Source organism: Nipponia nippon, unplaced genomic scaffold (assembly GCF_047370975.1).
Source record: "Nipponia nippon isolate SJK-2023a ecotype South Korea unplaced genomic scaffold, ASM4737097v1 scaffold_8, whole genome shotgun sequence".
Classification (NCBI taxonomy): domain Eukaryota; kingdom Metazoa; phylum Chordata; class Aves; order Pelecaniformes; family Threskiornithidae; genus Nipponia; species Nipponia nippon.
In genome coordinates, this window is record NW_028262402.1 from 13,058,261 (window position 1) to 13,084,698 (window position 26,438).

At 38.1% G+C, this 26,438-nt stretch overlaps 1 protein-coding gene across 2 annotated transcripts in view; it reads right to left on the reverse strand.

The window, feature by feature from the left end:
• Positions 1-26,438, reverse strand: part of KCNN2 (potassium calcium-activated channel subfamily N member 2) — a 75,744-nt gene that overhangs the window by 19,242 nt on the left and 30,064 nt on the right. For both annotated transcript variants that reach the window (XM_087741805.1, XM_087741804.1), the window contains exon 4: positions 5,679-5,820. In XM_087741805.1, the coding sequence (XP_087597931.1) occupies positions 5,679-5,820 (142 nt within the window). The remainder of the gene's footprint in view (positions 1-5,678; positions 5,821-26,438) is intronic.

Sequence of the window (26,438 nt, forward strand, 5' to 3'; positions counted from 1 at the left end):
GTTAGAAGGAATAAACACAATCTGTTCTGAATCCTGACATCACTTATATTTATTATTAAATTCTCAGAACCAACTGAATTAAGTTCTTCCATATATCTGAGACATGGACCCAAGGTGCTACCAATTTGCATGCAAAGCTTTTCATATTTTCCTGTATTCTCAGGGAAGTAAAAACTGAGCTGTGTTCTAGATTTTTGCAGTTCCTCTAGTAGGCTTCTCATCCACAAAATTATTCACCACATTGCTCTGACCTTTTACTACCAGATACTAAAAATGATAAAAATATTATAGATTCTTGATCAGTGTGCAGAATGTTCTAGGTAAACCTTTAAATAGCAATACAATCTATTATTCTTTTACTGTTACTACAGAAAATTGAGTTGCTTTTATCGGTTCAACCATACGTATCTACCCACAATACAGCGTATTAGTCTTAATCATACCTTTTTAGTTCTTTTAGTGTAATTCAAAATACATTTTTCTGTTACATAAACAGTTGTGTTTCTGCAACTCATTACAGAATTAAACAATGTAAACAAATGTTTTCATAAAAAATCCAACGTTTTAGGCAGTATTAAGAAAAATAATTTATTACCTTTTCTACATTATCCATAGAAAGTTCTATAAAATAATTTTTGTATTTTATTGCTCAAATCTGATGTTTACCTTCTTTTTCTCTGTTTCAGGAATCATCCCAGAAGATCTGCAGCCAATGTTAACTGTGCACTTAGAATCCCCTTTTTTTCTCTTTTTTCTTACAATCTAGTAACTTAAATTTCAAAGATGTTACAGTTCAGATTTTGCTACCAAGAAAAATCATATGGTTAAAAACCATACTACTGTAGGTGCCATGTTCCTCTTGTAGATAGTTCTCGGTATTTGTTGGTAAGACCAACAAAAGAGATAAAACTGTACACAGAAACACCACAATTTAAGCTTAGATGAAGAGTCCCCTGTTCTCAGAAACACCTCATCCTCATCACTTTTTTCATGATGCATAGGAAAGGAATTGTAATTCTTTCGAACTTAATGCAGACTTCCACAAGGACATTAAAAGCTATAGCATGAGAAGCATTAAAATCAGGTCTGATTAATTTTTGGTTCACCATTTAGAAATAATAAACACTACTATCCTTAAGGCTGGGTACACATGGACTGCATTGCGACTACTGTAATAAGAATTCTTCACCTACATCAGTGGTGTTCAAATCCTGTAGTTAAAAGGTGCTACTTGAAAATTTTCCAAAATAAACATCTAATCTTGTCCACTTCTATGATGCAAATTTAAGAAAATTTTCCTAATATACTTGGTTCTTTCATAGGCTTAGCAATCTCTTTGGAGTTCATTTCAATAACAGAAGTATTTAAGCTGCACTTTCAGCATTAGGGAGGCAGACACTCAGAAATGATAGCGATTTCATTTAAAGCAATCTTCATCCAAGCTATAGCCAACCACCCTGTGCATCCTGTGACAGGACAATTGCAACTCATCCATCCCTTTTATTGTAGCAACATAGATTTGACCTACTAATTCTCCATGTCTGCTTCTAACTGTTGGCAGTTGGCTCTGAAGGAAGATTCTGCATCCTTAGCTTTGCATCATGCAATAAACGCACTAGCTCTCCACATAATGCTGGACGTAAAAGGAAAAGAGTCCTTTCCAAACCTTGCAACAGCTCCTTGTATTTGGAGTTGGAAGAATGGATTGCCATTATTTTATCTTGTGTAGGTACAAAAACTTACAAAGATCTGTAAGAACTATCCATCTCACAGTCAATAATTATGCATCTTCCCATATCTTCTCACACTTACCCCCTCCTTTCACTTCTACCAATTCCTACTTCCCTTCTTTAAATTTTTGCTAACTTCATTATACTCCTCATAAAGCAAGGAAAATTTGGCAAACCACTCCAAGGCCCTAACTCCAAAAAGTCATTAAGGAGATAGAAGTGCTGCCTATATAAGCAGTTCCACTTAGCACCAGCACAAAGTCGTCCACCTGTAGCTGAGCTCAGCGTGCTGACCATGATCTCCGAGATCTGCTTGGGTGTACACTGACAACCATGGATGGCATCTTCAGTGGGCAGACAAAACTCTGACAAGCTGCACATCATGGTGGAGATGCCATAGGTCTCCCCATCTCCTCTATATCCTGTTCTGATAATAGTGACAGCACTGACATTTCTATTCATCCATCATGCTCTTGCAGACCTACCTAATGTATACAGAGGGCAGAGGACACATTTGCTATCCGATTTATAGTTCACCTGGCCTATAGTCTACTACTGCTGCCTAGTGAAATCTCATTGGAAAAACGCTGATAGGTAATTGAGTTGAGGTACTCAGTTCAGTTTCACTTGCCTGTCTGTAAAGCATCTCTGCATTAACCCATGCCATCATGCTGCGTCAGTACTTTCATTAAAGTTTCACATATTTAAATGTTTTGCAAGATCAAAAGGTAAATTTTTCAGTACGACAGTACATTTTTTTCAGTATTTGCCTTCTTTCTTATTTCTTTTTTTATTTTTTCTAATGCATCAATCAGACTTCTTTGCTGGCTTACTCTTAACGATTCTCAAGGCTTTTTTCCTTTTGGTATAATCTAATATGTGTAAAGATTTTCCTATTTTCCAGCACTTTGCATCTGCAGAATTTAAAAGATGTCACTTGAACCAGTACGTCAAGATAGCAGTAGCTGTAGTTGCAACAGCCAGCACAACTTGGTGCCATCAGCAGGCTGCATGAAGTCTACTTCCAAGGCTGGAACACAATGCAGGGTTCAGCCTGAGCAGTCCAATTTCCATTGCACAGAAAGCAATTCCTGAGGCAGAAGTGGGAGGACAGCCAGGGTACCTGAGCGCTCCCTCCATTGGGGTCAAGACACTGAAGGAGCCCTCCATGAGCCACTAGTTTTGCAAAGCCAATATTAACTCTTCAGTGGTCTGTGTAACTACCCTTGTATTCAAAAGTATTTCCATTTATTGTCCCTTCCACCCTTTTTAACAGGGACCTTATCCAAAAGCAAAAAATCAGTGGTATTTGGTATTGATCGCACTAACCCAGCAATGCTACTTCAGATGCTAGGGAATTACATTTTCCCTCTTAAAATCACATATACGGTTTGATTTTATTTGTTACATTCATTCAACAACTATCCTGGTGTATCTTTTAATTAGACCATCAACCACTCCTGTTGAAATAAAAATCTGTAAGTCTGTTCCTTTAGGATCTTACCTTTTCCACAACAAACATTAGTTAGTGTACCAGTTTCAGAAGAGTAGCTGGTTTAAAGAATTATATTCAAGACCTATAAGCTTTTTGGTATTGCAGGTTAGGCTGGAAGATATTTTATTATTATGTCCACTGTTTCCTACTTCATATCTTTCAGATCTTTTATTAAAAAAAAAAAAGAAAGAAAAGAGTAATTTCAACATCTGACTTCCTCCCATTGCTCCATAATTTTTTCTCAAAGATGATGTTTGCCAAAGCCATATGGTGGATCTCCTTAAAAATGTAATTGTCAGGCTTTCAGTATTGTTTTACCTATCATCACACACTAGCTACATGGCTCGCTTTTTGGTTAAGAATGCTTTCTGTCTCTGGAGGTATTTATCCCAAACTCATTACCATGAGGTTCTGATTGGAGCCTTCATGCTTCCAAAGCAGCTGCAGAATTTTTATCGTAAAAAAACAATCAAAGGCACGAAGGTGAGTATCATCCATACATTTTACAAGTCTTGTTTCAGTTGTGAAAAAGAAACGCCATGTATGTAAATGGTACATAATAATCAGTACTTTAGTTTTTCACCAAAGCAATGGAAGCAATCACCCTAAATAATTTTACATCTGAATCCAAATGGTGCGATTATAAGCAAAATGACAAATACATCTTAAAATTTCAGCTTCTATGTGGTTCATTCACAGGCGTATAGAATAACATTTGCAATAATCTGGAGTCTGTTTTTCTGATTTTCTTTTTACCTTGTTTTCATCATAATAAAATCATAAGCCTAACCACAGCTATTCAAAATAACAATCCAGATGCTATCATTTGCACTAGCACAACAGCAGTGTGAAACCCACAAATGACTAGTATCAATACTACTATTCTCATTGCACTTCTGCAGGGCTTTGAAGGTCCTAGATTTCTCTTACTGTAAGTTTTTTTCATAATGAAATGCTGAAAAGTGCTGAACAATTTGAGTGAACAAAATGATCTGATACCTGCATCATCAGGTATTTGCTTCTCATTTCTAAACAGTGCCTGGGAAGATGGAAAGCTTTATAACAGGGTTCTGTCCCCATTCTGCACATCCCCGTGGCAATATATACTGCTTGTCCTCCTTTTTTCGTAATGAACTTATCACCACATTTTGTTCTCTCTGGCAGCAAAATCCAGCTCAGAAAGAGGAGCAAAGGCAAATACCCCAGAAGATGGCAGATTTGAGCTTAGCCAACAGCCTTTAAAAAAGCCTTCTGACTCATTCCTCTGCTTTCAGCCTGTACCTTCCAACTACATTGCAAACTCTGTATTTAAGGACATATGCATTTGCCACCACTGGCAAAATGTATTGGAAGTCTTTCTCAATAAAGGTCAATGACCTGAAACCTGTCAGGTTTCTTTTTTTTTTTTTTTAAAAAAGGCATTTGGAAAAAATTCTTCAACATTACAAAAATGCATTGATCTATTTTAATCTTTGCACACAAAATACACTCTTAGAAATGAAAATTTTACCGAAACACCTGTTCAAAAGGGGTAACTATTTGACACCATTTGTTTTCAGCCATAATTCCTGTTTTAACAGAAGGTAGATATTGGAGCTGCATTACATATGATCAATGGCAAAAATTCAGAAACATTTATATACAGTATATATGATGCTCATTCCGCCCTTCTCATTCACAGGGACATTTACATAAGAGTTAATACAAATAGAAGTGGGAGAGTGCAGGGCTTTTTTACTTCTAATTTACTGTAGATATGCATAAATTCCCCAGACATTACAATCCATCGCCTTACTCCTGCCTAACTTTGACCAAATGAGGCAATACAGAAAAATTAAAACCAGACATTAAGTACAGTTAATAAATATATACTGAATATGCATGGACTAACACTTGCTGCATTGTATCAATGGTAACAAAAACTCTTAGAGTGAAAATTTTACTACATAAATCCACTTAAAGCAATGGAATGCTATGGATAGTATGTTATTTGACTTACAAGAAATAATGTCGAAAACTACACTCAAGCAAAATGCTTTAGGAGATTAGCTACCATCACATTTCTTTGTTTGTGAGTAACTTAATTTTAAGAAACAAAAGTCAGAACTGTAGATTCATTATTAGAAATGGTCCAGTTACACATGTCCAAAGATAATTGAGATGATATGATACCTTAACATTTAATGAAAGACTATTGAGATTTTGAAGCTGCGAATTACATCAGGGTGGAATTTATTTCTCTGTATTTCATTACAGAGCTGCTAAATTTTACCTAAAGAAGAAGAAACCCCTCAATTCCATTACCAGGAATGAAAGACCATGGCAATGGTGCAAGTAAGTATATATGCTCTACAAGCCAGAAAATAAGTATTTCTTTATGACTACCACAAGTTTCGGGATTAATTGCAGCAAACTTAATCTCATATCCAATGAATAAATTCAGAAACACTCACCATGATTCCAGTGAGTAAACAGACTCCTTTCCCACAGTATGTATTAGGTACCATGTCACCATATCCAATGGATAGAAAAGTTATTGAAATCAACCACATTGCTCCAAGGAAGTTGCTAGTAACATCCTGTTGATCGTGGTACCTGAAAAGAAAACGAAAACAATTTATTTATCATAAAAACTTTTTTCTTAAACTTTTGTGTTGTCAGAAAGAAATCTCATTAACTGGTCATAGAACCATTCTTGTATTCTATAGTTATTTCCTTTTTAAAAGCAGCTATAAGAAATTAAATAAAACTCAAATACAATGACATCAGCAGTAAAGAAACAGAAGGTACAACAATAGCACCAGTAGTAGAAATACTCAGGACGGTTTATAATTCAGTATTCTGTTATTATTATTAAAATAGCAGAAACCTTGTTTTTTAATAGAATCTCTTCATCAGGGGTACAAGTCCTGCTGATCCTCTGCAGCAGCCTAAGACGCTACTCTTATGCCCGTCTAGTTGCTGCAGTCTGAGGCAAATATGAAAGTCAGAAAAGGATGTGTGGGCAAGCAGACAGCAGAGCCCATCTCCATCTCCTTGGCCTAAATTTAAGTCTGTGATCGGAAATCTAATCATGAACTATCATGTAAATGCTGACTTAGACAACCTAAGATCTTCCCTCTCCTTCAACATGTTCAAGATAAATAGAAAAGTATGCCATTGTACTTCTTATCATCAAAAGATAGAATAGAATAGACTATTTCAGTTGGAAGGGACCTACAACGATCATCTAGTCCAACTGCCTGATCACTTCAGGGCCGACCAAAACATAAAGCATGTTATTAAGGGCATTGACCAAATGCCTCTTAAACATTGACAGGCCTGGGGCATCGACCACCTCTCTAGGAAGCCTGTTCCACTGTTTGACCACCCTCTCGGTAAAGAAATGCTTCCTAATGTCCAGTCTAAACCTCCCCTGGCACAGCTTTGAACCATTCCCAGGTGTCCTGTCACTGGATCCCAGGGAGGAGAGACCAGCACCTCCCTCTCCACTTCCCCTCCTCAGGAAGCTGTAGAGAGCAATGAGGTGGCCCCTCAGCCTCCTTTTCTCCAAACTAGTCATACCCAGAGTCCTTAGCCGCTCATCACAGGACATGTCTTCCAGACCTCCCACCAGCTTTGTTGCCCTCCTCGGGATGCATTCAAGGACCTCCATATCCTTCTTAAATTGTGGGGCCCAGAACAGCACTCAGTATTCAAGGTGAGGCCGCAACAACACTGAATGCAGCGGGACAATCACCTCTTTTGACCGTCTGGCTGTGCTGTGTCTGATGCACCCCAGGATGCCATTTGCCCTCTTGGCTGCCAGGCCACGCTGCTGACTCATGTTGAGCCTGCTGTCAGTCAGCACCCCCAGATCCCTTTCTGCAGGGCTGCTCTCCAGCCACTCCTCTCCCAATTTATACTTGTACCTGGCGTTACTCCATCCTAGGTGCAGAATCTGGCATTTTTACTTGTTAAATTTCATCCCATTAATTATTGCCCAATGCTCCAATCTATCTAGATCCCTCTGCAAGGCCTCTTGTCCCTTGAGAGAGTCAACAGCACCTCTCAGTTTAGTATCATCAGCAAACTTGCTAATGGTGCATTCAACTCCTGCATCCAGATCGTTGATAAATATATTAAACAGAACTGGCCCCAGAACTGAACCCTGAGGAACATCGCTGGTGACCCGTCGACAGCCAGATGTCGCCCCATTCACTATAACCCTCTGAGCTCTGCCATTCAGCCGGTTTTTTACCCGGTGCACCATGAACCTGCTCATCCCACAGCTGGACAACTTGTCCAGAAGGATGCTGTGAGGGACAGTAACAAATGCCTTACTAAAATCCAGAAAAACTACATCCACTGCCTTCCCTTCATCCACTAGGTGGGAGATCTTTAACTTAAATATAGTAAAACCTTCCTTTTGTGTTATGTCAGCTATTAAGTGTAATTTCCTGATGTGCCATTTGTTGCCTTAGTTTTAATATTCTAGAGGAATATGTTCTTTTTCCCTTACAAAGAAAACAAGTTCAGATGAATAATCTAGTCTAATCAACTGGGAAGCCATGAGAACATGTTTTAGGGCTAAAATCTGTTGTCACCACTCACTCTGTGGGGGAAAAATAGCCTAACGTAGGTGGAATTTTGCTCCCTGGACAGAGTAGCTCTGCAACAGAGGCTATCTGTGGCAGCCACTGCAGCCTCAAGGTTGCAATAACCCCTGCAGCTGCTGTGAAGCCTCAGGTTAGCTATCTATGCTGTTGGATCCTCAAGGGTATTATTTTAACCAGTTCCTAAATCTGTGTCTCACAGTGGGTCACAGAGGGCCATTAGGGAATTAGTTCACAAATCCATAAGCAACCTGCTTTCCACAACTGACATAATTGCTTCAGTTTTCTTCCTTTCTGGACTGCAGTCCCCATGATGGAGCAGGAACGCAGAGTGAGCACAAAGACACTCTCAGGAAATTCCCTATTCTCTCACTTGCAAGACAGTCACTATAAATATCTGCAAAATGCCTTCTTCAAAGTCCCACCTATGTCCTGATGGTTATAACAACCTAAAAACTCTTTGACTGCCAGACACCACAGCAATCACTCCAAAGAAGTCTGTTCCACATTTCACCTGTACTCTCTCCTGGTGTCAGTGTTGTCTTTCTCACATCCTTTTGTACAAGCTTTCAAAGGTTTTTTGTTCTGCACCTACACCAATGCAGTAACAGCCCACATTTGGAGCTCCTAAGGATGACAGTGACACAAATAATGATAACCATAACAGCAACAAGAGTAGTAAGAAAAACGACAGCAAATTTGATTATACTCATGACCCCAGAGTTCTGTACAACAAAAAGAAATCTGACATTGCTTTTTTTCCAGTCTTCACTAAATGTTATGGATTTTATTCTCCACTTAACGAACATAGCAAATAACGTCTATGAAATATATGGATGCAGGGAGAGAGACATATTCACCCCATCCAGGAGGCAAGAAGAAAGCCTATGTATCATGCAAGCCCTTACAGAGCATCATGTAAGTGATATGACCTACAGGCTTTGGATGAGCTTCACAGAAGGGCGCTAAAACCACAACACATATTCTATAGCCAGCAACCCAGTTAAATACCTACAAATGCTGACATAAATATTTATAATACTTTTCTTTAATGCTCCTCTTTGGGTTTTGAACTTGGCCATTTCCATACTTCAGACAGAAAACAGTTTTCCTATGAAGATGAAAATGCAATGCAATGCTTTTGATTTTTTCTACATTTTGTCCAAATAGTTACACCCTTACAAAATTTCAGCCCCATCGTGATAATTCTAGAAATCTTGATATGACTGAAAACAGAACATTCAAATCCAACTCAGTAAGTTCCTGAAATAAACATCAGTTTCACATAAAGAATGCCAAAACCTCTCTCTTGAACAATACAAGAAAAGATAATGGAGTCTTTATCCCTTTATTCTCCTTTACCCATGCCAGAAAACACAGAAGCCAATTTACACATAGACCATTTAACAAAGGTGACATAGAGTTAAATTCTAAAAAGAACAACAGTAGTTTTTCAAGTTTCACTGGAGACATAGATCTTAATTAGTAAGGTCCCCTAGATGAAATATTCATTAAAAACATCTGCATCCATATTTAGTAGCACACTTCAAGGACCTGTTCAAATGTTTTTATCTTGTTAGCTCAGTGCTCTTGGATTTCCTACTCTGAATATTTCACCTAGTTGTGATTTTAAGGTTATAGTTCAGCAATCAAATGGTGCACACTTAATTTAAAAATCATCATTAATACTTATGACTTTACTGTGACTAAGAAACAAACGATACTTTGTATCCTTTCTATGGGCTCAACTGCTGAAGCATGCCAAAGCATGCAAATTACAACCTAATATCCTCTTTCAACAAAACCAAAAATCTCCTTTTCTGTCACAACAGTACAGGGAAAGTCAAACGAATGACTTCTCAAGTTAAAAATCTGAAAGTAAAATATAGACAATCTAAAAGGGGTGTGTGTGTGCGTCACTGTCCTGATAATCCCATAATTTCTATGCCAGATTTACAGGAAGGTGGATTGTTTTTGTCTTGTTTTTTTGCAACCACACTCATGATTTTTGAATCTCTATGGTTAGTAATTCTGGTACATGCCTACATGCCTTCTGATTTTCATAAGATTACAGTTGTGCTGGCATACGCTTCCAGGTGCTCTGCTATGTCATTAGGCACCACTATCGCTTGGGATTCAAGCCAGAAGGAGCAAAGCCAGGGGAGTCTTTGGCTACCCTGCATCCACCACCAGGTAGCAAATTGTTACACCTATATCAAAACAAGAAAAGCAATTTCCTAATAAAGTAGGAATTGCAATGTCTTATTTGTACGTCCATGGGAATGGCTGAAAACAAGCTTTGGAAGCATTTACACTGCTTTGTTTTGAGGAGGGGGAAAGAAATCTACTTTTACCTACTTTTTGACTTGCTTTCAAAGTTATCAGAGCCCTCAAGACTGAACTTCTCCATTATGCAGGGAACACCAAAATGACCACAGCAGAAGCTAGGTTTTCACATGTTTTTTCCATCAGTACACCTATACCGTGGTTTAGCCCCAGTCAGCAACTAAGCACCACATAGCTGCTCGCTCACCCCTCCCCGGTGGGATGGGGGAGAGAATCAGAAGAGTAAAAGTGAGCACACTTGTGAGTTGAGATAAGAACAGTTTTAAGATAAGAACAGTTATAACTATTATTATTATTACAATATTTTATTTCAATTATAATAATAAAATATATATAATATATAATAATATATAATAATATATAATAATATATAATAATATATAATAATAATTAGAATTATTATTAGAATAAATTGTAATGAAAAGGAAAATAACAAAAACAGAGAAATAAAACCCAAGAAAGACAAGTGATGCAAATGAAAAACAATTGCTCACCACCAACTGACCAATGTCCAGCCTGTCTCTGAGCAGCGGCCACACCCCAGCCAACTCCCCCCAGTTTATATGCATGGTGTCATATGGTATGGAATAGCCCTTTGGCCAGTTTGGGTCACCTGTCCTGGCTGTGCGCCTTCCCCATTTCTTGTGCATCTCTAGCCTTCTCATTGGCAGGCCAGTATGAGAAGCTTGGAAGTCCTTGACTGCTTAGTAACAACTAAAACATCAGCGTGTTATCAACATTATTCTCACCCTAAATCCAAAAAACAACACTCTGCCAGCTACTAGAAAGAAAATTAACTCTATCCCAGCTGAAACCAGGACAGTATCCACCCCTTATTCTATACCATCTACATCATGCCCAGGTCCCACACTTTCCAATACATTCCAGTTCATCACCACCACTTTTCCTGTCTTTTGATATATGCACACAGATATCATTCCCTTAGTCTATGGGCCATCGCTCTAAAACGTCTGCTGAGTTCATTTAGTCCATGACTTTGGGCTCCATCTGTCATAACAGTCCTTCAGGGGAGGAGAGATGGTGTGTGGTTTTGGATTGCAGCATGCTGAAGCCAGTTCTGGTTCCATCACTGCTGCACTTCTCTGGTTCTATCAAAGTTCATTCTTCATTAATCTGGGTGACTCTTACTGTAACATCATTGATATGGCATATAGCAACCATAGTAGTGCTGACATACAGTATTATATACTAGTTATCATCATACAGTTCAGTTCATTGGCTATTCTCACCCAAAATCAAGTCCCCTTGAGGTACACATCAGACTTCCCATCCTTCTGCATCACCCACCAAGTGTACTCAGGTCCTTGAGCAAAAGCAATCCTATGGATGGGTTTGCCTTTGCTCAGGGAAGAGGGGGAGAATGTGCTGGTTTTGGCTGGGATAGAGTTAATTTTCTTCATAGTAGCTAGTATGGGGCTATGTTTTGGATTTGTGCTGAAAACAGTGTTGATAATACAGAGATGTATGCTTCTCACACCACCCCACCAGCGAGCAGGCTAGGGGTGCACAAGAAGTTGGGAGGGGACACAGCCGGGACAGCTGACCCCAACTGACCAAAGGGATATTCCATACCACAGGACATTGTGCTCAGCAGTAAAAGCTGGTGGAAGAATAAGGAAGGGGGGGACATTAGGAGTGATGGCGTTTGTCTTCCCAAGTAACTGTTACACGTGATGGAGCCCTGCTTTCCTGGAGATGGCTGAACACCTGCCTGACGATGGCAAGGAGTGAATGAATTCCTTGTTTTGCTTTGCTGGTGTGCGTGGCTTTTGCTTTACCTATTAAACTGTCTTTATCTCAACACATGAGTTTTCTCACTTTTACTCTTCCGATTCTCTCCCCCACCCCACCGGGGGCAAAGTGAGCGAGCAGCTGCATGGTGCTTAGTTGCTGGCTGGGGTTAAATCATGACAACCTCTAACGTGTTGCACTCAAGACACCAGAAGGCCTGAGAAAAGTAATTCCTATCACTGTATTTTTCACTTCGCTATTGAGACTATCCCCAGCAGAGCCTGTTGCAATGGACATTATAGTGAGGAGAAAAGCCATTTACACAAACAGCGGGAGCAGAGCTGTCTCACTCACTGTCAGTCGCCATCAGCCACTACAAACATCTCCTCATTCCAGCTGGACTGTGAAAGACAGCTTGGTTGTAACACACTCCAGAACTCAATTGCCGTTTTCCTAAACTATCCATTCACTCTGTATCTGAGAGCTCTGAAATCTGATAGGTAAATACTGTACCATGAACAGCTCGGAAACCCAAAAGCTCAGGTAGTAAAGAAAAAGAAACAAAGACTTCCTTTCAGTGACAAGCTCCACACAAAGCAAAACCCAGTCATTATCAACCAAATTCCAAAACATAAGCTTTTTGTCATTAATCTTTAGTTTGATAAAGGGTTTTATTTTTTATAAAGATTTTATTTTTTTAATTCGAATCACTACAAAAATATTTACTTAAATATTTAAAGCTCATTATTCTTAGCCAATGAAAACTTGCACTAGAAACACAGTGAGCCACTTGAAGGTAAGAGCTAGTATTTAACTGTGTTAAAACTGCAGCTATAAACAGGTTGATTTTCTGGGTCACGTCTAGCTTCACGTGGCAGCAGAATAAAGGGTCATTTAGAAAAGCTGTGTATTCCTCCAAGGCAGGAAAATCCTTGGCTGAAGTCACACAGGCATAAGTATTATTTATCATTTTTTCTCTCCTTCTCTAATAAGGAATGTGCTAGTAGGCAGGCGGTGCTGCAGCTGGAACGCGCTGCTCATCAGGCAATCCTCATCCTGTGAAACACCACTATCCAGTTCTCACCAACCAGCATATGTAAGTCCTGAGACTGCTCTAATTTAAGCCAAAAACAGCTGAATGATTAGATTTGTGCAAAAATAGCATAGCTCTATTCCTTCCCAAGCCAAACTGTGTGGGAGTTTTACCATTCATCTCAGGAGACATAAATATATTTCTCAGCTGACAATACTGCAGTGGCTTGGATTGTCAAAGCAATATTCCAGATTCTTTATCAAACAGCAGTCCTCTTCTTCTGGTTTCACTATCAGTATTGTGATTTTCAGTACTGCTTTCCTTCAGAACATGGTTGTCACACATTGACATCTTGACATCTAAAACACATTCATCTTAAAAGGTGACAAATAAGAAGAAATCAAGTATAACATTAAGTTTGACCACTGGTGCATTAATTCACACTTAACAGCTTCATTTCAGTTTATTTTGCCTCCATGGACAGCGTCTGATAACTTCACCATCTTTGGTTTTGCTTTCTTGAAGAAGTCAAGGAAAAAACTAAAAAAAGGGTTGAAAAGATGACCCTTTTTGTAGGGAAGAAAATGGCCTGCTTTTACCATAATCATAAAGAAATTCCTGGCCTGCACTACAATGACAATCCAGGCTGAGTTTAGTCTTGCCAAACCTTAAAACTTTTAGACTAATAAGAGCTGGAAACAGGCTCAGCCCATTAAATCAGAAACTTGTCAAGGCTCTGCTGAGACACTGATTGATCTAACCAGCTATTAGAGCTCTCCCACAGCATCAGGCCATTCTGTTAATAAGTGCCTTTTTAGTCTTAGTTAGATAGTAGGTACTGGCAGCTTTTTATCGGTTAATACAGTGATGATAATAGACAGGTCTTTTTACTCCTTCTCACTTCCCCCTGTTTAAAGAACGAAAAAAAAGAAAACCACGACACTTGGAAGGAACAGCGGGGCTGACTCAAGTCAATGGAAGAAATTTTGCCTGCCTTGATGGGTTTAGGATCAGAAAGGCAGCTTGAACAGTGCATGTCACTCCTTGTCTTTTTTCTAACATGTCTGTTGACATCCCTCAAATATTTATGAACAGCAGCAAAAATGTTCTTGTCACAAAAACCGCTTCATGGAAGTGCAAAACACCATGTCAAATGTCTGATTTCACACAGACAGACTCACATCAGCAGCAGTTCTGAACCCAACCAAAAGTAACGGGTGTGAGTAAGCTGTCTGGATTGCTTCCACAGGGGTCAAAATGTTCATGATTTTTCTATTAAGAGTATTTGTGGACTATTTACTGAAAACTAATAAATCCAACAGAGAAAAGTTAAATATCGTTACATAAGTAGCATATGTTACTATGTTACCTAAGATGGAAGGAAAAAATAATCTAAAAGAAAACAAGAGGACAGGGAAGAGAGAGAAATCAACACAAAAACAGAAGGGTGAGATGGCATATTTTAAGAAATGTTATCATTATTCTTGAATATAAATTGCAGTTTAAGCATAAGTGTGAAGAAATAAAACTACTTAAACCCCTAGCTGCTGTCGGATATCTACCTCCCCATGCCTGGGCAATGGGTAATCTGCCAGTAGAGAAATAAAGACTAATTGCCATTTTTTCAAAGGGTACCAAACTTTTATTTGACCTCCACTGGTGAAGGTCTTGCCTGGTTTTCCTGGTGCTGTAAAGAGCTGATGTTCTGCTAAATCAGTATACCTATCTGCAGCTGTGGTAGATGGAAAGATTTTCCGTCTTTCCAAGAGAAGCCATTCAGCTACAAGCATAATCTGAAGATATCAAAGTTGCTGAAGCTCCTTGAAAGTATTACCTGCTTTTTTTTTTTTTTTTTTTTTTTTACCCTGCATTCAATAAATGTGTAACAGTGTTAAGGAGAATCTGCTGAATAAATTCTACAAGTATTGGGAAATTGGGAAACCTTTAAATTTGTGACAGACGGCAACCCACCAAGAGGAACAGCAGCAAAGACAGGAGTGCTCAGTGTCAGTGTATAAAAAAGTACTGCTGTGAATAAAGTGATAACTACTGCTTTAGAACGTCTTAGACTATATGAAAACACTAATGTGTCTTATGAAAGCTTTTACAGAGTTTGCTCAAGGAGAATTTTTTCTTGCCTCAATCAAGAAACACTGCCCCCCCCCCGCCAAAACCCCACATTTGGGGCTTATCCCCCAATATAATCATATTCTTACTCCCACTGTGTTCTTTTCAGCAATTTCAAGCTATTTTGTTCCTGCAGTGGCATAACTGAAGTAAAATTTTATCTCCGCTGAGGTCAGCAGCAAAGTTCCCACTGACTTCAGCAGAACCAGGATTTCTATTCTTTCTTTTTTTGACAGAGTTTCCACTGAGCATCCTTTAAAATGTTTCCATTTGGTGTTTCCATGCTTATCCATTTCAGAATTCTTACTTTGCCTTTGTCTTTATCTGACATTTTGGATGCCAATAAAGCTTTGCTGTTATAAGTATCATTACATATATAAAGAAACATCCTAATAAAATTGCTAAGCTAATTAAAGTAAAAAAATGTAAAAATTTATGCTTCTCCTCTTCAACATTTAGAAGTATAATAATGAAATGAAATGCTTGTTTGGGGATTTAAACTTAGCTATAACATATATTTACTTCCAACATGCTTGTGACTCAGTAGAATAATGAATAATGCTAAAGATCTTGGAAAGCTGCACCCAAAGTCTTAAACCAACCCTTAACTCCTAGAGACCTGAATGAGCTCTGCCTGCAACAGGGTTTTTTAAACATATATCCTGACGGCTTTGGAAAACAATCAGGTTCACTGTGTCTAAACACGGCTCATTTTAACAAAATATGGACAAGAGAAATAGAAAAGAAACTAAGGCCAGTAAGAATACCTTTCTGCCTGTCAGAGATCAAAGCTGGGACTAACAATAGCAGCTGTCATGAAGGTTACATGACTGATTCTTCCCATTTCAGAAAACTTATATTAATTATCCTTTGTGCAAAATTTTGCCCAATGTTAAGTATTTGGACTAATACATTTTATTATATTCAGACAATCTTCTTTTGGATAGATCTAGATTCCTCACATCGTGGAGCAGGCTCAGGGATTCAGCTTTTCCCAGCTCTACTGAAATATATTTACGTTTGATGCTATTCTGTCTCCAATAAACACAGTTTTCATGTTTCACAGGGTTGCCTTTGGATTTTAAAATCTCAACTCTCTAGCCTTTCCCAACTCCTACATACATGTCCAGATTGTGCAGAAAAACGAAGCCTGCTTCATATCGCTCAAGTGCTAAGAGGTAAACTCAGGCTCTGATGGTTGTTGTTAGCTGCCGGATCAAGAGCAGCAATCAGCACCAAAACAGTAAGGTCTTGAACAATCTTTATTCATGAACTTTGGCACACGCATTACAATGCACTCCATAATTCCATGATCATGTGCTACTTTTTAGTTTTCACAAAAATACACTAGTACCTTTTTCAGTGCAAAGTACAGCTCTGCTCCAGGGATGGACAACTCTAGCACAAAATACTTTATTGTTGTACAATTTTCTGCCTCATTTTTTGGAAATGAAAAATCACTTTTTAATTTTTCATAGCTCTCTGACAGACTCCCTGCATGAAGTTAACTATCTTTGTTACAACTTATCATTATTTTGGTGGTCTTCACCTCCTGAGCTTTCAGCTCCGTGTTTCACAGTTTGATTACCCTGGATGCTCAAAGCTCTGACTGAAAACCAATGAACTCAAAGTCCTGTATAACGACACATATGTTTAAAAATAAATCTCTTAAATTAGGCATCCAAAAGTGGCCTAACACCAGAATTCTTCACTTTGTCAAAAATAGCAGCATGTCCCAAAGCGGCAAAATAGCCCTTTAAATCCCTCAGTATCCATACGTGAAGCAACATGGATGAAAAAATTCTTAGGGAACAAATGACCAATCAGGCCTCCCACAATGCACAGGAAAAAGAGCTGTTGATACTTTTTTTTTACTTTATCAGCTTAATAAAGAGAGCATTCACCATGGGGAACAAACTTGCTTTAAGTCTCTTCTCAAGCACAAAGCTGGTTGACATCAACATCTTCATCTCACTGCCCTACCTGTTAGGATACAGATTTTGCAAGTATCTCAGAGTACCATTCTGGAGCTATTTCAACTTTAAATTGAGTTCAAAATGGAGAATGTGGTCTTTAATCTAGTGGAGAGAGATATTGCCTAAAAGGTTTAGGACAGGAGCTGGAGAAGGGAACATGTCTGTTCCAGTCCCTGAGAAACCACTCTTTTGAGTCAACACTAGCTCTGCTTTCAAAGCAAAATTCAACAAGCAATCCAGAAAGTACTGAGACAACAAACACATTTACTAATAGAAATAAAACCCAAAATATCCAAGAGCTGCTCTTTCTGTAGTTCAGTATATCATCTTTATCAAATGAAGTTCCATAAAAGAAGCTACTATAAACACAAAATTAAAAGAATATTACAATGCATGAACATAAAAGAAGTAAACGGAAGTGACATAAGCAATCTTGAGGGAGAACTTTTCTTTTTCAGCACTGCACTTTGTAATCTTATTTTAAAAGATATATATGCATGTATATTTCCTTTCTGCAGCCATACTTTTTTTACACAGTATAATCTTTGAAATCTGTCAATACAGTAAGGATGAATCTTATTTTTAAGGTTTGCTTTAATTTTTCAAAGTCTGTAACAGCACTGGTTAAAGCTGTGTTATGACAGAAATATGAATCATTCAAAATCAAAGAGTTTCTTAATGAGCTCTACTGTGAATCATTCATTACATTCACTAGCAACTAATTCCCTTCTAAAATTTTCCCCTATCTTGCATTTTGCATTTTCTCTGGAGATACCCTGTTACTATTTTATACACACAAGCCCCCGCTCAGAAGGAAGAAAGGTTTGTATTTTGTTCTTTTTTTTAAGTTGAGATCATCAGAATCAATTGGTGTCTAAAGAATCTGAAGTAATTTGCTGAAGAAAAACTTCAGAAATAGAAGTTTTAGAAATTAGAAATATAATTAATCATTATGCATTTAAAATTAAGCCCACTCTTTTTTTCTGACATAAAATCGCATAAAAGTTAGCCTTTCTTTTCTCCTGTATGTGGGAAAAAGGGGGAGAAAAAAGGAGGGCAAATTACAGAGCAAAGATGATGCTGAATTCTCAGAGAAGATTTTCCAACAAACTGAAGGTATTTTTCTCTTATAGAACTAATTTAATTTATTATCATGCAAATTACTATTTTTAGTACCTTGGTTTTCTACAGCAGAAGCTGATGTATTGCCCTCCATAAAAAAGAATGAAGTACAAGCTCACAGCCATAAAGCCTACTTTATTTTGGTCCAAACTTCATGAGAATATCAACAATTTTACCAACAAATGTATGTTCTCTAATAAAATGAACATTGGAAATAGATGACAAAAAGAAAAAAAAAAAGCCCAAGCCAATTTCATTTTCCTTAGAAATGAAAACCAAAATAACCTACACATTCATCAAAATATATATTCTAGATAAACTGGAGAATAAAATTCTCTTATATATCACAGCACCTTACAAGTAACTGCAGTCAGTGGAAAAAAATTCATGGACTGTTTCAGATTTGGGACTCGGCTCACACCCTGTATCATGGACACTGCTGGAGCCATATGCTTAACTTAAATCAAGCTGAAGTGTACTTATTCCTTGAATATATTTTCATTTCCTTTATGAAAAGGAAAGGCTGTATTGAGTTTAGCTTCTATAAGTCACACTGCTTGAAACTAGACAGATTTTACTGAATATTTATAAAGACGATTCCAAACCCAAAATCTGTGTACTTTTGAGAGTCACCTGAAAATTGTGCCAGATTTCACTAACAGTTCGTTACTGATGTACTGGAGACAGTTAGTACATTTAATGTTATGAAACATAAAGAAGTATAAAAACATAACTATATATGTTATATAGAAAATGAAACAAGGAAAGCACTCGTAACGTAAATATTTTCCACGTATATTTTTATGTATGAAACTTCAGCATGAGGCTGTCAATATTTATTAAAAAAAAGGTGTTCTCCTGTTTCCAATTCTGTTCTGTTCATCAAATCAATCAGAAGACTAGGAAAGTACTTCAGGGTGAATTTTGTAATTAATCTAGAGACTTGCATTTACTAGGGACTGAGAATGGTTATCTACACAAAAGACAAATCTTTGTGTCTCTCTGGTTCTGTACGCCTTACAGTGGAATGAGTGCATACATGGATTAACTATGGGACAGACTTCTGCCACAAGTCTCTCGAGGCACATGCAAGTTGAGAGAATACCATAGTTTCAGTCAGGCTATCAGAAATGTAATACAGCTGTATGTAGTGCTTAACTCTGGTCATGATAATAAAGGAATATCATCCTCATTTGCTTATACAGACCTCTGCAGTGCCAGATTTGAAGACGGAAGTATTGCCCAGCTAAATGCACCAGAAAAGAAAATGCTTAAGAGACCTTCACCATAGTATGTTAAAAATGCCAGATGCAGTTATGGCTTTCTTTGCTCGGTTTTAGGCCTTGCAATGTTGCAGTCAGATTCTGTAATACTGGGAGCGTGAGATTATATGAAGTCTGACTCTTTCACTTCCTTCCCTACTTTCTCATTAAAAAGGAGACTGAAATCAGGCTTTTTGGTTTTGCTAGTTTTGCATTTTCGAGTTTGTTTGTTGTTTGCTTTCAGGACAGAATAACTTTTAAGTTCACTTACCCTGTAGGGATCATTCTCATTTTGATGACAAACATTTACCAAAAAAGAAAAGAAGAAAAAAAAGATCTTGCAGTATTTTCTCTAAAGACCATGCACATGAGAGAGTTCTTTCTACTGCCAAATTCTTTTTACCAAGACCATTTCGTTGCCTGAAATCTTTGCCTTCATTCAAGACTTCCTGACTTTTCATTTCTTTCGACTTTGGTGAAGTACTGAAGAAAGGAATGAAATTCTGTGCTCTGAAGGAACTCGAGCAGGTGACGTTTTCAGCAAGAAGGAACAGTTATGTATTGTCACTGTGTTGTACTGGAGGGGAGAAGTCTGGATGGAGTGGCAACTGAACCTACTTTTTGCACTGTCTGCACCTATAGCATGTGTCTTGCAGTCTACATCTTGAACATGTTGGAAAAATCCTTTAATAAAACAGAAATTATCTAATGACTATTGGTTGCTTTATTGGTAATTTCTATGCAAATCATACAGTAGATGTGTGAGGTATCTATGTGACTTTCATACTTAACTCTTTGGTTGTGATTCAAGTAGGCAAGCACATGATCAGGGGTCATGCTTAAGTAAGGATGTACAGGATGGGAACATGTGAATTTGGGTATGCCATCTGTAACTATACTAGCTTGATATGAAAACTAGATTTAATTTCAACTGTTACTAATTATTCCTTTTTCAGACGCTGGAATGGTTCATAAAGGCTGTCAACATAATTAGTATTAAATTGCAACAAAGAGTACAAGCAGGAAGATGAAATGTTAAACAAACTTGAAATCTAATTTACAGTGCTCTTTTGGCCCTAAAAACAAGATGAGTTCACTGATGGGACAAACACGGGCAAGAGTATGTGCACGAGCAGGCCTAGCTCTAGTGAGAAGAATGATGTCCTTAGGGAGCTATTAATCCTCTTGCTTTCACTTGCTTGGCAGAACTGGTCTTCTGCAAGACTTTAAATATACAACAGAAACTGAATCCAGTTGAAAAAAAAAAAAAAAATCACAGCCATTTGTAGAGCTACAAATGTGACTGCAGAGCTACAACTTTTCTGGTATCTTAACTGTTTCAGCTGTCCTGCTTCATAAAAAGTATCGGAGATTATAATTTGAAAGCATCACAAAGGATAACAAAAAGAGATTTTGTTGTTGTTGGTTTTGCCCCTCATTTTACATGAGTAATGACCATCAGCTTACAGGTCTAAGACACCTTATTCCATTAGCAAAAGTCCATGACATTAAAGAATAAACAAGTCAGAGATACTCAGCAGAAGATGTTTGGTTTGGGAGAGGAAGAAGAGGACTAGACACTGAACTGAAGATGTGTGTCTCATTCTAGTAGAGTGGGGACTACTTTATACCTAAGTTGTATTTCTGCAGCTACAAAATATTAATTATAAAAATTCATAAACACGGCATATTTAACATAGACTGAAAATTTTTCCTGTAAGAGTTCAACTACATTTGAGTATTACCTTTTATAGAACTCAAGAAAAGATGTGATTAAAAGTAAAATTATGTTTCATCTTTAAAACAAAAAAAATTTTGGGTTTCTCTAGATTGCAACTTTTGAGTTCAGGAAATTTAGTCATGAGTCCCCCAAAGGGGGAGAGGACAAAGACTTCCAACTATATGGATTAAAAATCCCTGGAAAACACATGAGATCTACAGTCTTATTTTTCCATGTCACCCAGCTTCAGTCAATTTCTCCTTTAGGTTCAGGAGTTGTGACTGAAGAGCAGTAAGTGCAGAGCTGCAGTACAGCCACACAGCCTTCTGCAGGGGATGGACTATGTTTTCTAAATATCTTTCCCCAAAGCATGAGAAAGCAAAATATAAGTGTACAGAATTAACAGCATTTCCTGCATTTTCACACCCCTCCCTTTGCCACTCAGAATGAGAGTAGCTAGATTGCATCTCTACCTGTACAATAATTTTAAACACTATAAAAGCATTAGCACTGCCATCATATTTCAGTAGGACTTTTTGGTGGGTAAGTTCAAACCATTTTGTTATTAAGTATAAGGACACCACACCAAACAATAACAGTAAGTACAATTCTCTGCATTGAAGAGACACAAAAAGCTTAAAGTGACTTTGTTCAAGGTCACAACAGAACTGTAGGATGGATTCTCTATTTCATGCTTTAACAAACAGAACATCTTCTAAATCATTAAATAATGGCATTTTCCACTAAAATTTTCCACTTTTTAATACTTTTGTGAATTTATAAGTTATTTGTAGACATTTAGCATACTTTTGTTGGTATACTAAAACCTTCACTTCAATGTGCTACACTACCAACAACACTACTGCAGTTACTTGAATAACAGCAAAGCATTAGAGTTGATCTTATTAAAACCATGCTAACATTATTTTAGTCTAAATTTTTTTTTTCCTTTGAAAGAAAGTGAAAATGAACTGATAGAATGTGTAGCTCCTGGTGCAGATTGTTGTGTCTCCAGCAGACACTATAACGTCAGGCCACGGCATCTGCTTCTTGGCCAACTATCTGTGCTAGATCTCATTTTCCAAAAATCAAGAGAAATCATACTCCTTGCCATCAGAAGTACAACGACTGAAGGACACCAGTGTCCTGCTGCGGTACACTGATTGCGTCAGCAGGACTTCTGCCTCCCAGCACACAAAGAACGAGGAAGGCAACCGATGTGATCTGCTTGCAAGGAGATTCAACTGTTTGAGCAAATACCACTCTAAAACAGTATTAGCAGGAATTATCACGCACATCTTGTGTTAAATGCTGGTAGGCTTGGAAAAGGAAGAAAATTAACGCTGCAAGTATTACTGAGAGCTGACAAGTGTCTTTGGTGTTAAATTAACTCAATGTAACATATAATTTGCTTTTGAATACCTTGGAAAGAATCTACTGTGAAAGACTGCAATTTAACACCAAAGTTTAAACAGTCGAGGTTACAATTTTAGAAGCTCATTAGTCTGAAGGTCTATGATGATTTTCTGAAAAGATGAATGATTAAAAACAAAGTCAAAAGAAAAAGACATTTGGGCATGAATACTTGATCTGAAATCTCACTGTTCAATTTCAGGCAATGTTGCATCTCTCTGATTTCAGATTGTGGGAAGCTTTGCAGGTTACATCTATTGCATTCTTTAAAGTATAAAATAACATAAGAGATCACCTTTAACTCAAGAAATTAGAACATCAAGTATCTTCTTTCTGAAACTCAGTGAAGATGTAAATCACTTTTATTAGAAGACTATTACTTAATGTAAATCATTTGCAAGGTCGTTTCCCACATATGCTATTGCATGCCCAGAAGTATGCAGTCCAGCCCTAGACTGACACTAAGGTCACAAAGGAAAACATTCTGGACAATTTTCAGGTCAAGCCAATCAAACTGAGTGTCTACACAACTGATAAATTTAGGTTATTCAGTAACAACAAAATGCAGTGGCTGAAGGATACAGGACAAAGATTAACGTCACCCCTCTGTAACTACCAAAAGCAAGCCTGCAGCAGCGAATTGATGGTACACTGACCAAACAGCACCTGCACCAGAGTAAACTCCACTTTCTCCTATGACCACCCCACTGCAAACCCAGCAGTTGGTGTGCAATGTTATAAACCCATGTTTAAGTTTCTCCCTCAGATGTACCATAGACAAATACTGAATTCAAAACAAAGCCACTGACCCCTCTGGCATGACTGATTATTAATCAAAATACCTTCCATGGTCTTTTATACTCTTCTCCAGAGCTAGACTGAGGAAGCAGCTTCTCCCCTTTAGATGTCATGTCTTATATCCATCCTATACCTACTAGAGAGGTGGCAGCAGTAGAAAACAAGCCAAGAAAGGAAAACACGCTCAGTCAAAATCCTCCTCTCCCCTCAACCAGCATCAAGCTGCAATGGGACTAAAATATTTTTTCTTCCTTTTACATCAGATTCTTCTGTTTAACACTTACACAGTCAGCTTGGCCAATAATGTCTTTTGACTCCTTGTTGTTGTTCCATTTCAAAAACATCCAGACAGCATGAAACAGCTAATATGCAGCAAACTAAGGGTAGAAGAGCATTACTGGCTAATAGTCCTTGCAAATAAAGACAAGGTACTTCAGCTAGGTTTTTTTATATTATTATCTCTTGTGTTCATGAAAAAGATCATAGACTTCAAAGATAATAATTAGGCACCAGTTTAAATCTTACAAAAAATGACACTTCCATATCACAGAACTGTTAAGTCCTAGCTAGTTTAGCACCCGTTATTCAATCAGTACCCATTCCTCAACATAGATTTTCATGGCTCAAGCTGACTTATCTTATGAGAGCATGAGATCACAAGGTCACAGCTTGAACTTGCATATGTTTTGACAGCTAGGCCCCAAATTTTTAAAGGTTTTTAGCCACATCTCTGCTTAATTGTTTGCTCTACTGTGCAATGACCAGAAGAATATTACTTTGAAACTGTGTCCTTTATATCTTTGTTGGTCTGCTATTGATCCTAAGAAAGAAACACCCAACCAAAGATACAAGGATGAAATAAAATTTAAGTTCAGCTACTTTGCTCAAGCAGCAAGATGCAAATGTTTAATTTTCTACAAATGAAGAACATGTTTCAAAATGGATATGCATAAGCTAGCAGGTCATAAGCACTACATTTTACTCTAACTAGAAGGAACTACACCTCCTCTGCTTGAGAGGTATGGTTAGTAGCTCAAGGATTCAAGAGGTAAAACCCCAACGTGAAAAGATATAAAGTCCTAAAGGAAAAAAACAGAAGGCCAGTCAGGCTGGTTGGTCCAGCTGGGGCCAAGGAGGATCACCCATCCATCAATGACAGCAGCATGGCAGGAGGCAGCAATGCAGCAGCACAGAGGACTGTCCCTGGGAGCTGTGGAGGCCAGACCTTCACCACCTAGCTCACGTCTGCCTGCCCGGCAAAGGCTCTTTTGATGTCTTACGGGGGTGGTGAGTGTCCTAACATTTAGTCTAGAACTACTGTTCACTAAATTCCAGCTAGCTTTTGGGTGCATTAGTAAGTAATAATTGCTTTGCACCTTCAAGCTGTGTATACCCTGCTTGCAGAGTCTCTTTGCACCTGCTGAAGATGCCCAAATAATCTGCCCCAAAAGAGAGGCATTATAGGCAAGGAAATCGAAGCATAGCTGTAGTAAGTGAAAACCCCTGGATTGCAGAGATGGCTCTGGAAAAGCTACTTTTTAGTATCCTAATCTTCTTATACAAAATCTTGATCTTCGAAAGAATATGTTCATTTGTTCAGCCCGCACAACTCTCAATTCCTAGGTTTTTAAAACCTTTCTGCTATGTACTCCGAAGTTGCCTACAACTCAAAATATTTTTAATGCAGCCTGTCCAAGGAGACAAAACAAATGCTATGTAACTACATTTGTGTCTACTCAAGTTTACGATTATTAAGAATACTCTTTAACATGATCATGACCTGCTTTATTATGTCATCATAATAAAATAAGCACTGGCGAACAATGCATCATTGCAGTCCTAAGACTGGGACACAATCTTGTGGTCCTGGCATACCCATAATATGAATCCCATTCAGTTTATAAGTGAATAATTTGTTTACGCTTCTACACGATCATGATTATCACAGAAGACTACGTTAACATTAATAAAAATCTTCTGTCCTACAGTTACATCTTTAATCATTCTGTCATTTCTTGTTTATGTATTACAATATATTTTATTGCTTCAAAGACAGCATATACCATTTTTTACTGCTAAAAGTTATTTGTAAATATTTAGTAAATTAATGGAATAAATGTCTTTTAAAAACAACAAAAAAACCCAAAAGAGCTGTTTTATTTGTAGTTATTGCCAGACATCCTTCTCCATTTCTGTTTCTCTCTTACACAAACATGCACTGAGACAGATACTCCAAGGTGATGATAACATTGCTTTTCATGCACACTGATGCCAGTAACAGTGGTTGCAGATTTTTTTCTGCAGCGCATTCCTATTTCCTAGCATTGCAAAACCTATTTTCAGACCTGTACACAATTCTTTACAACTGATACTGAAGTTTGTACCCAAGGCTCATCCCAACAACTTGGCATGGTTTGCATGATTACACAGTCAGGATGCAACCATTTTAGCTCCATCATCACAGTGCTTAAAGTCAATGCAAATCCACTGGCTTCCACAGATTTTGCATCGGGTTCCAAACCAGGCTGTAGCCCCATGGCAGTGACACCATCTATTACTGTTTCTGCTCTTATCCTATTCAGGTAGCTGCTACACTGGGACATTTGAAATATTTTTTACCTTCATTGCACCTCCCCAGTGATCAGGTCTCTTTTGCTGTCAAGCTTGGCATCAGAAGATACACTTAAGCACTGCGTCACAGACGCCATAAATGAAAAAGTACAGCACAGAGACCCCAGTTTAGTGCCAGGCCATTCCAACTCAACCTGACGTATGTTTGCAGCACAGTGCTGTGCACAGTGCTTGCACACACCTGACAGGAGTACAGTTGACTGACCTTACTAGATAGTGTTTTTTAAGGTCCCAGCACCAGACTGACATGAACACAGCTTTCCCTCTGCAAGTGAGACTACAGAGCCTCTCACCTCAGCCTCCTCCACTTTGGGCAGTGAGTCTCTGTGGGGAAAACAAGCCAGATAGCAGGGCATTATTGCTGTCAGGGCAGTGTTCTCAGCCCAAGCTGTCAGCACACTCAGCATCGATCAAAACTGAACAGTTCGTCTTAAACTG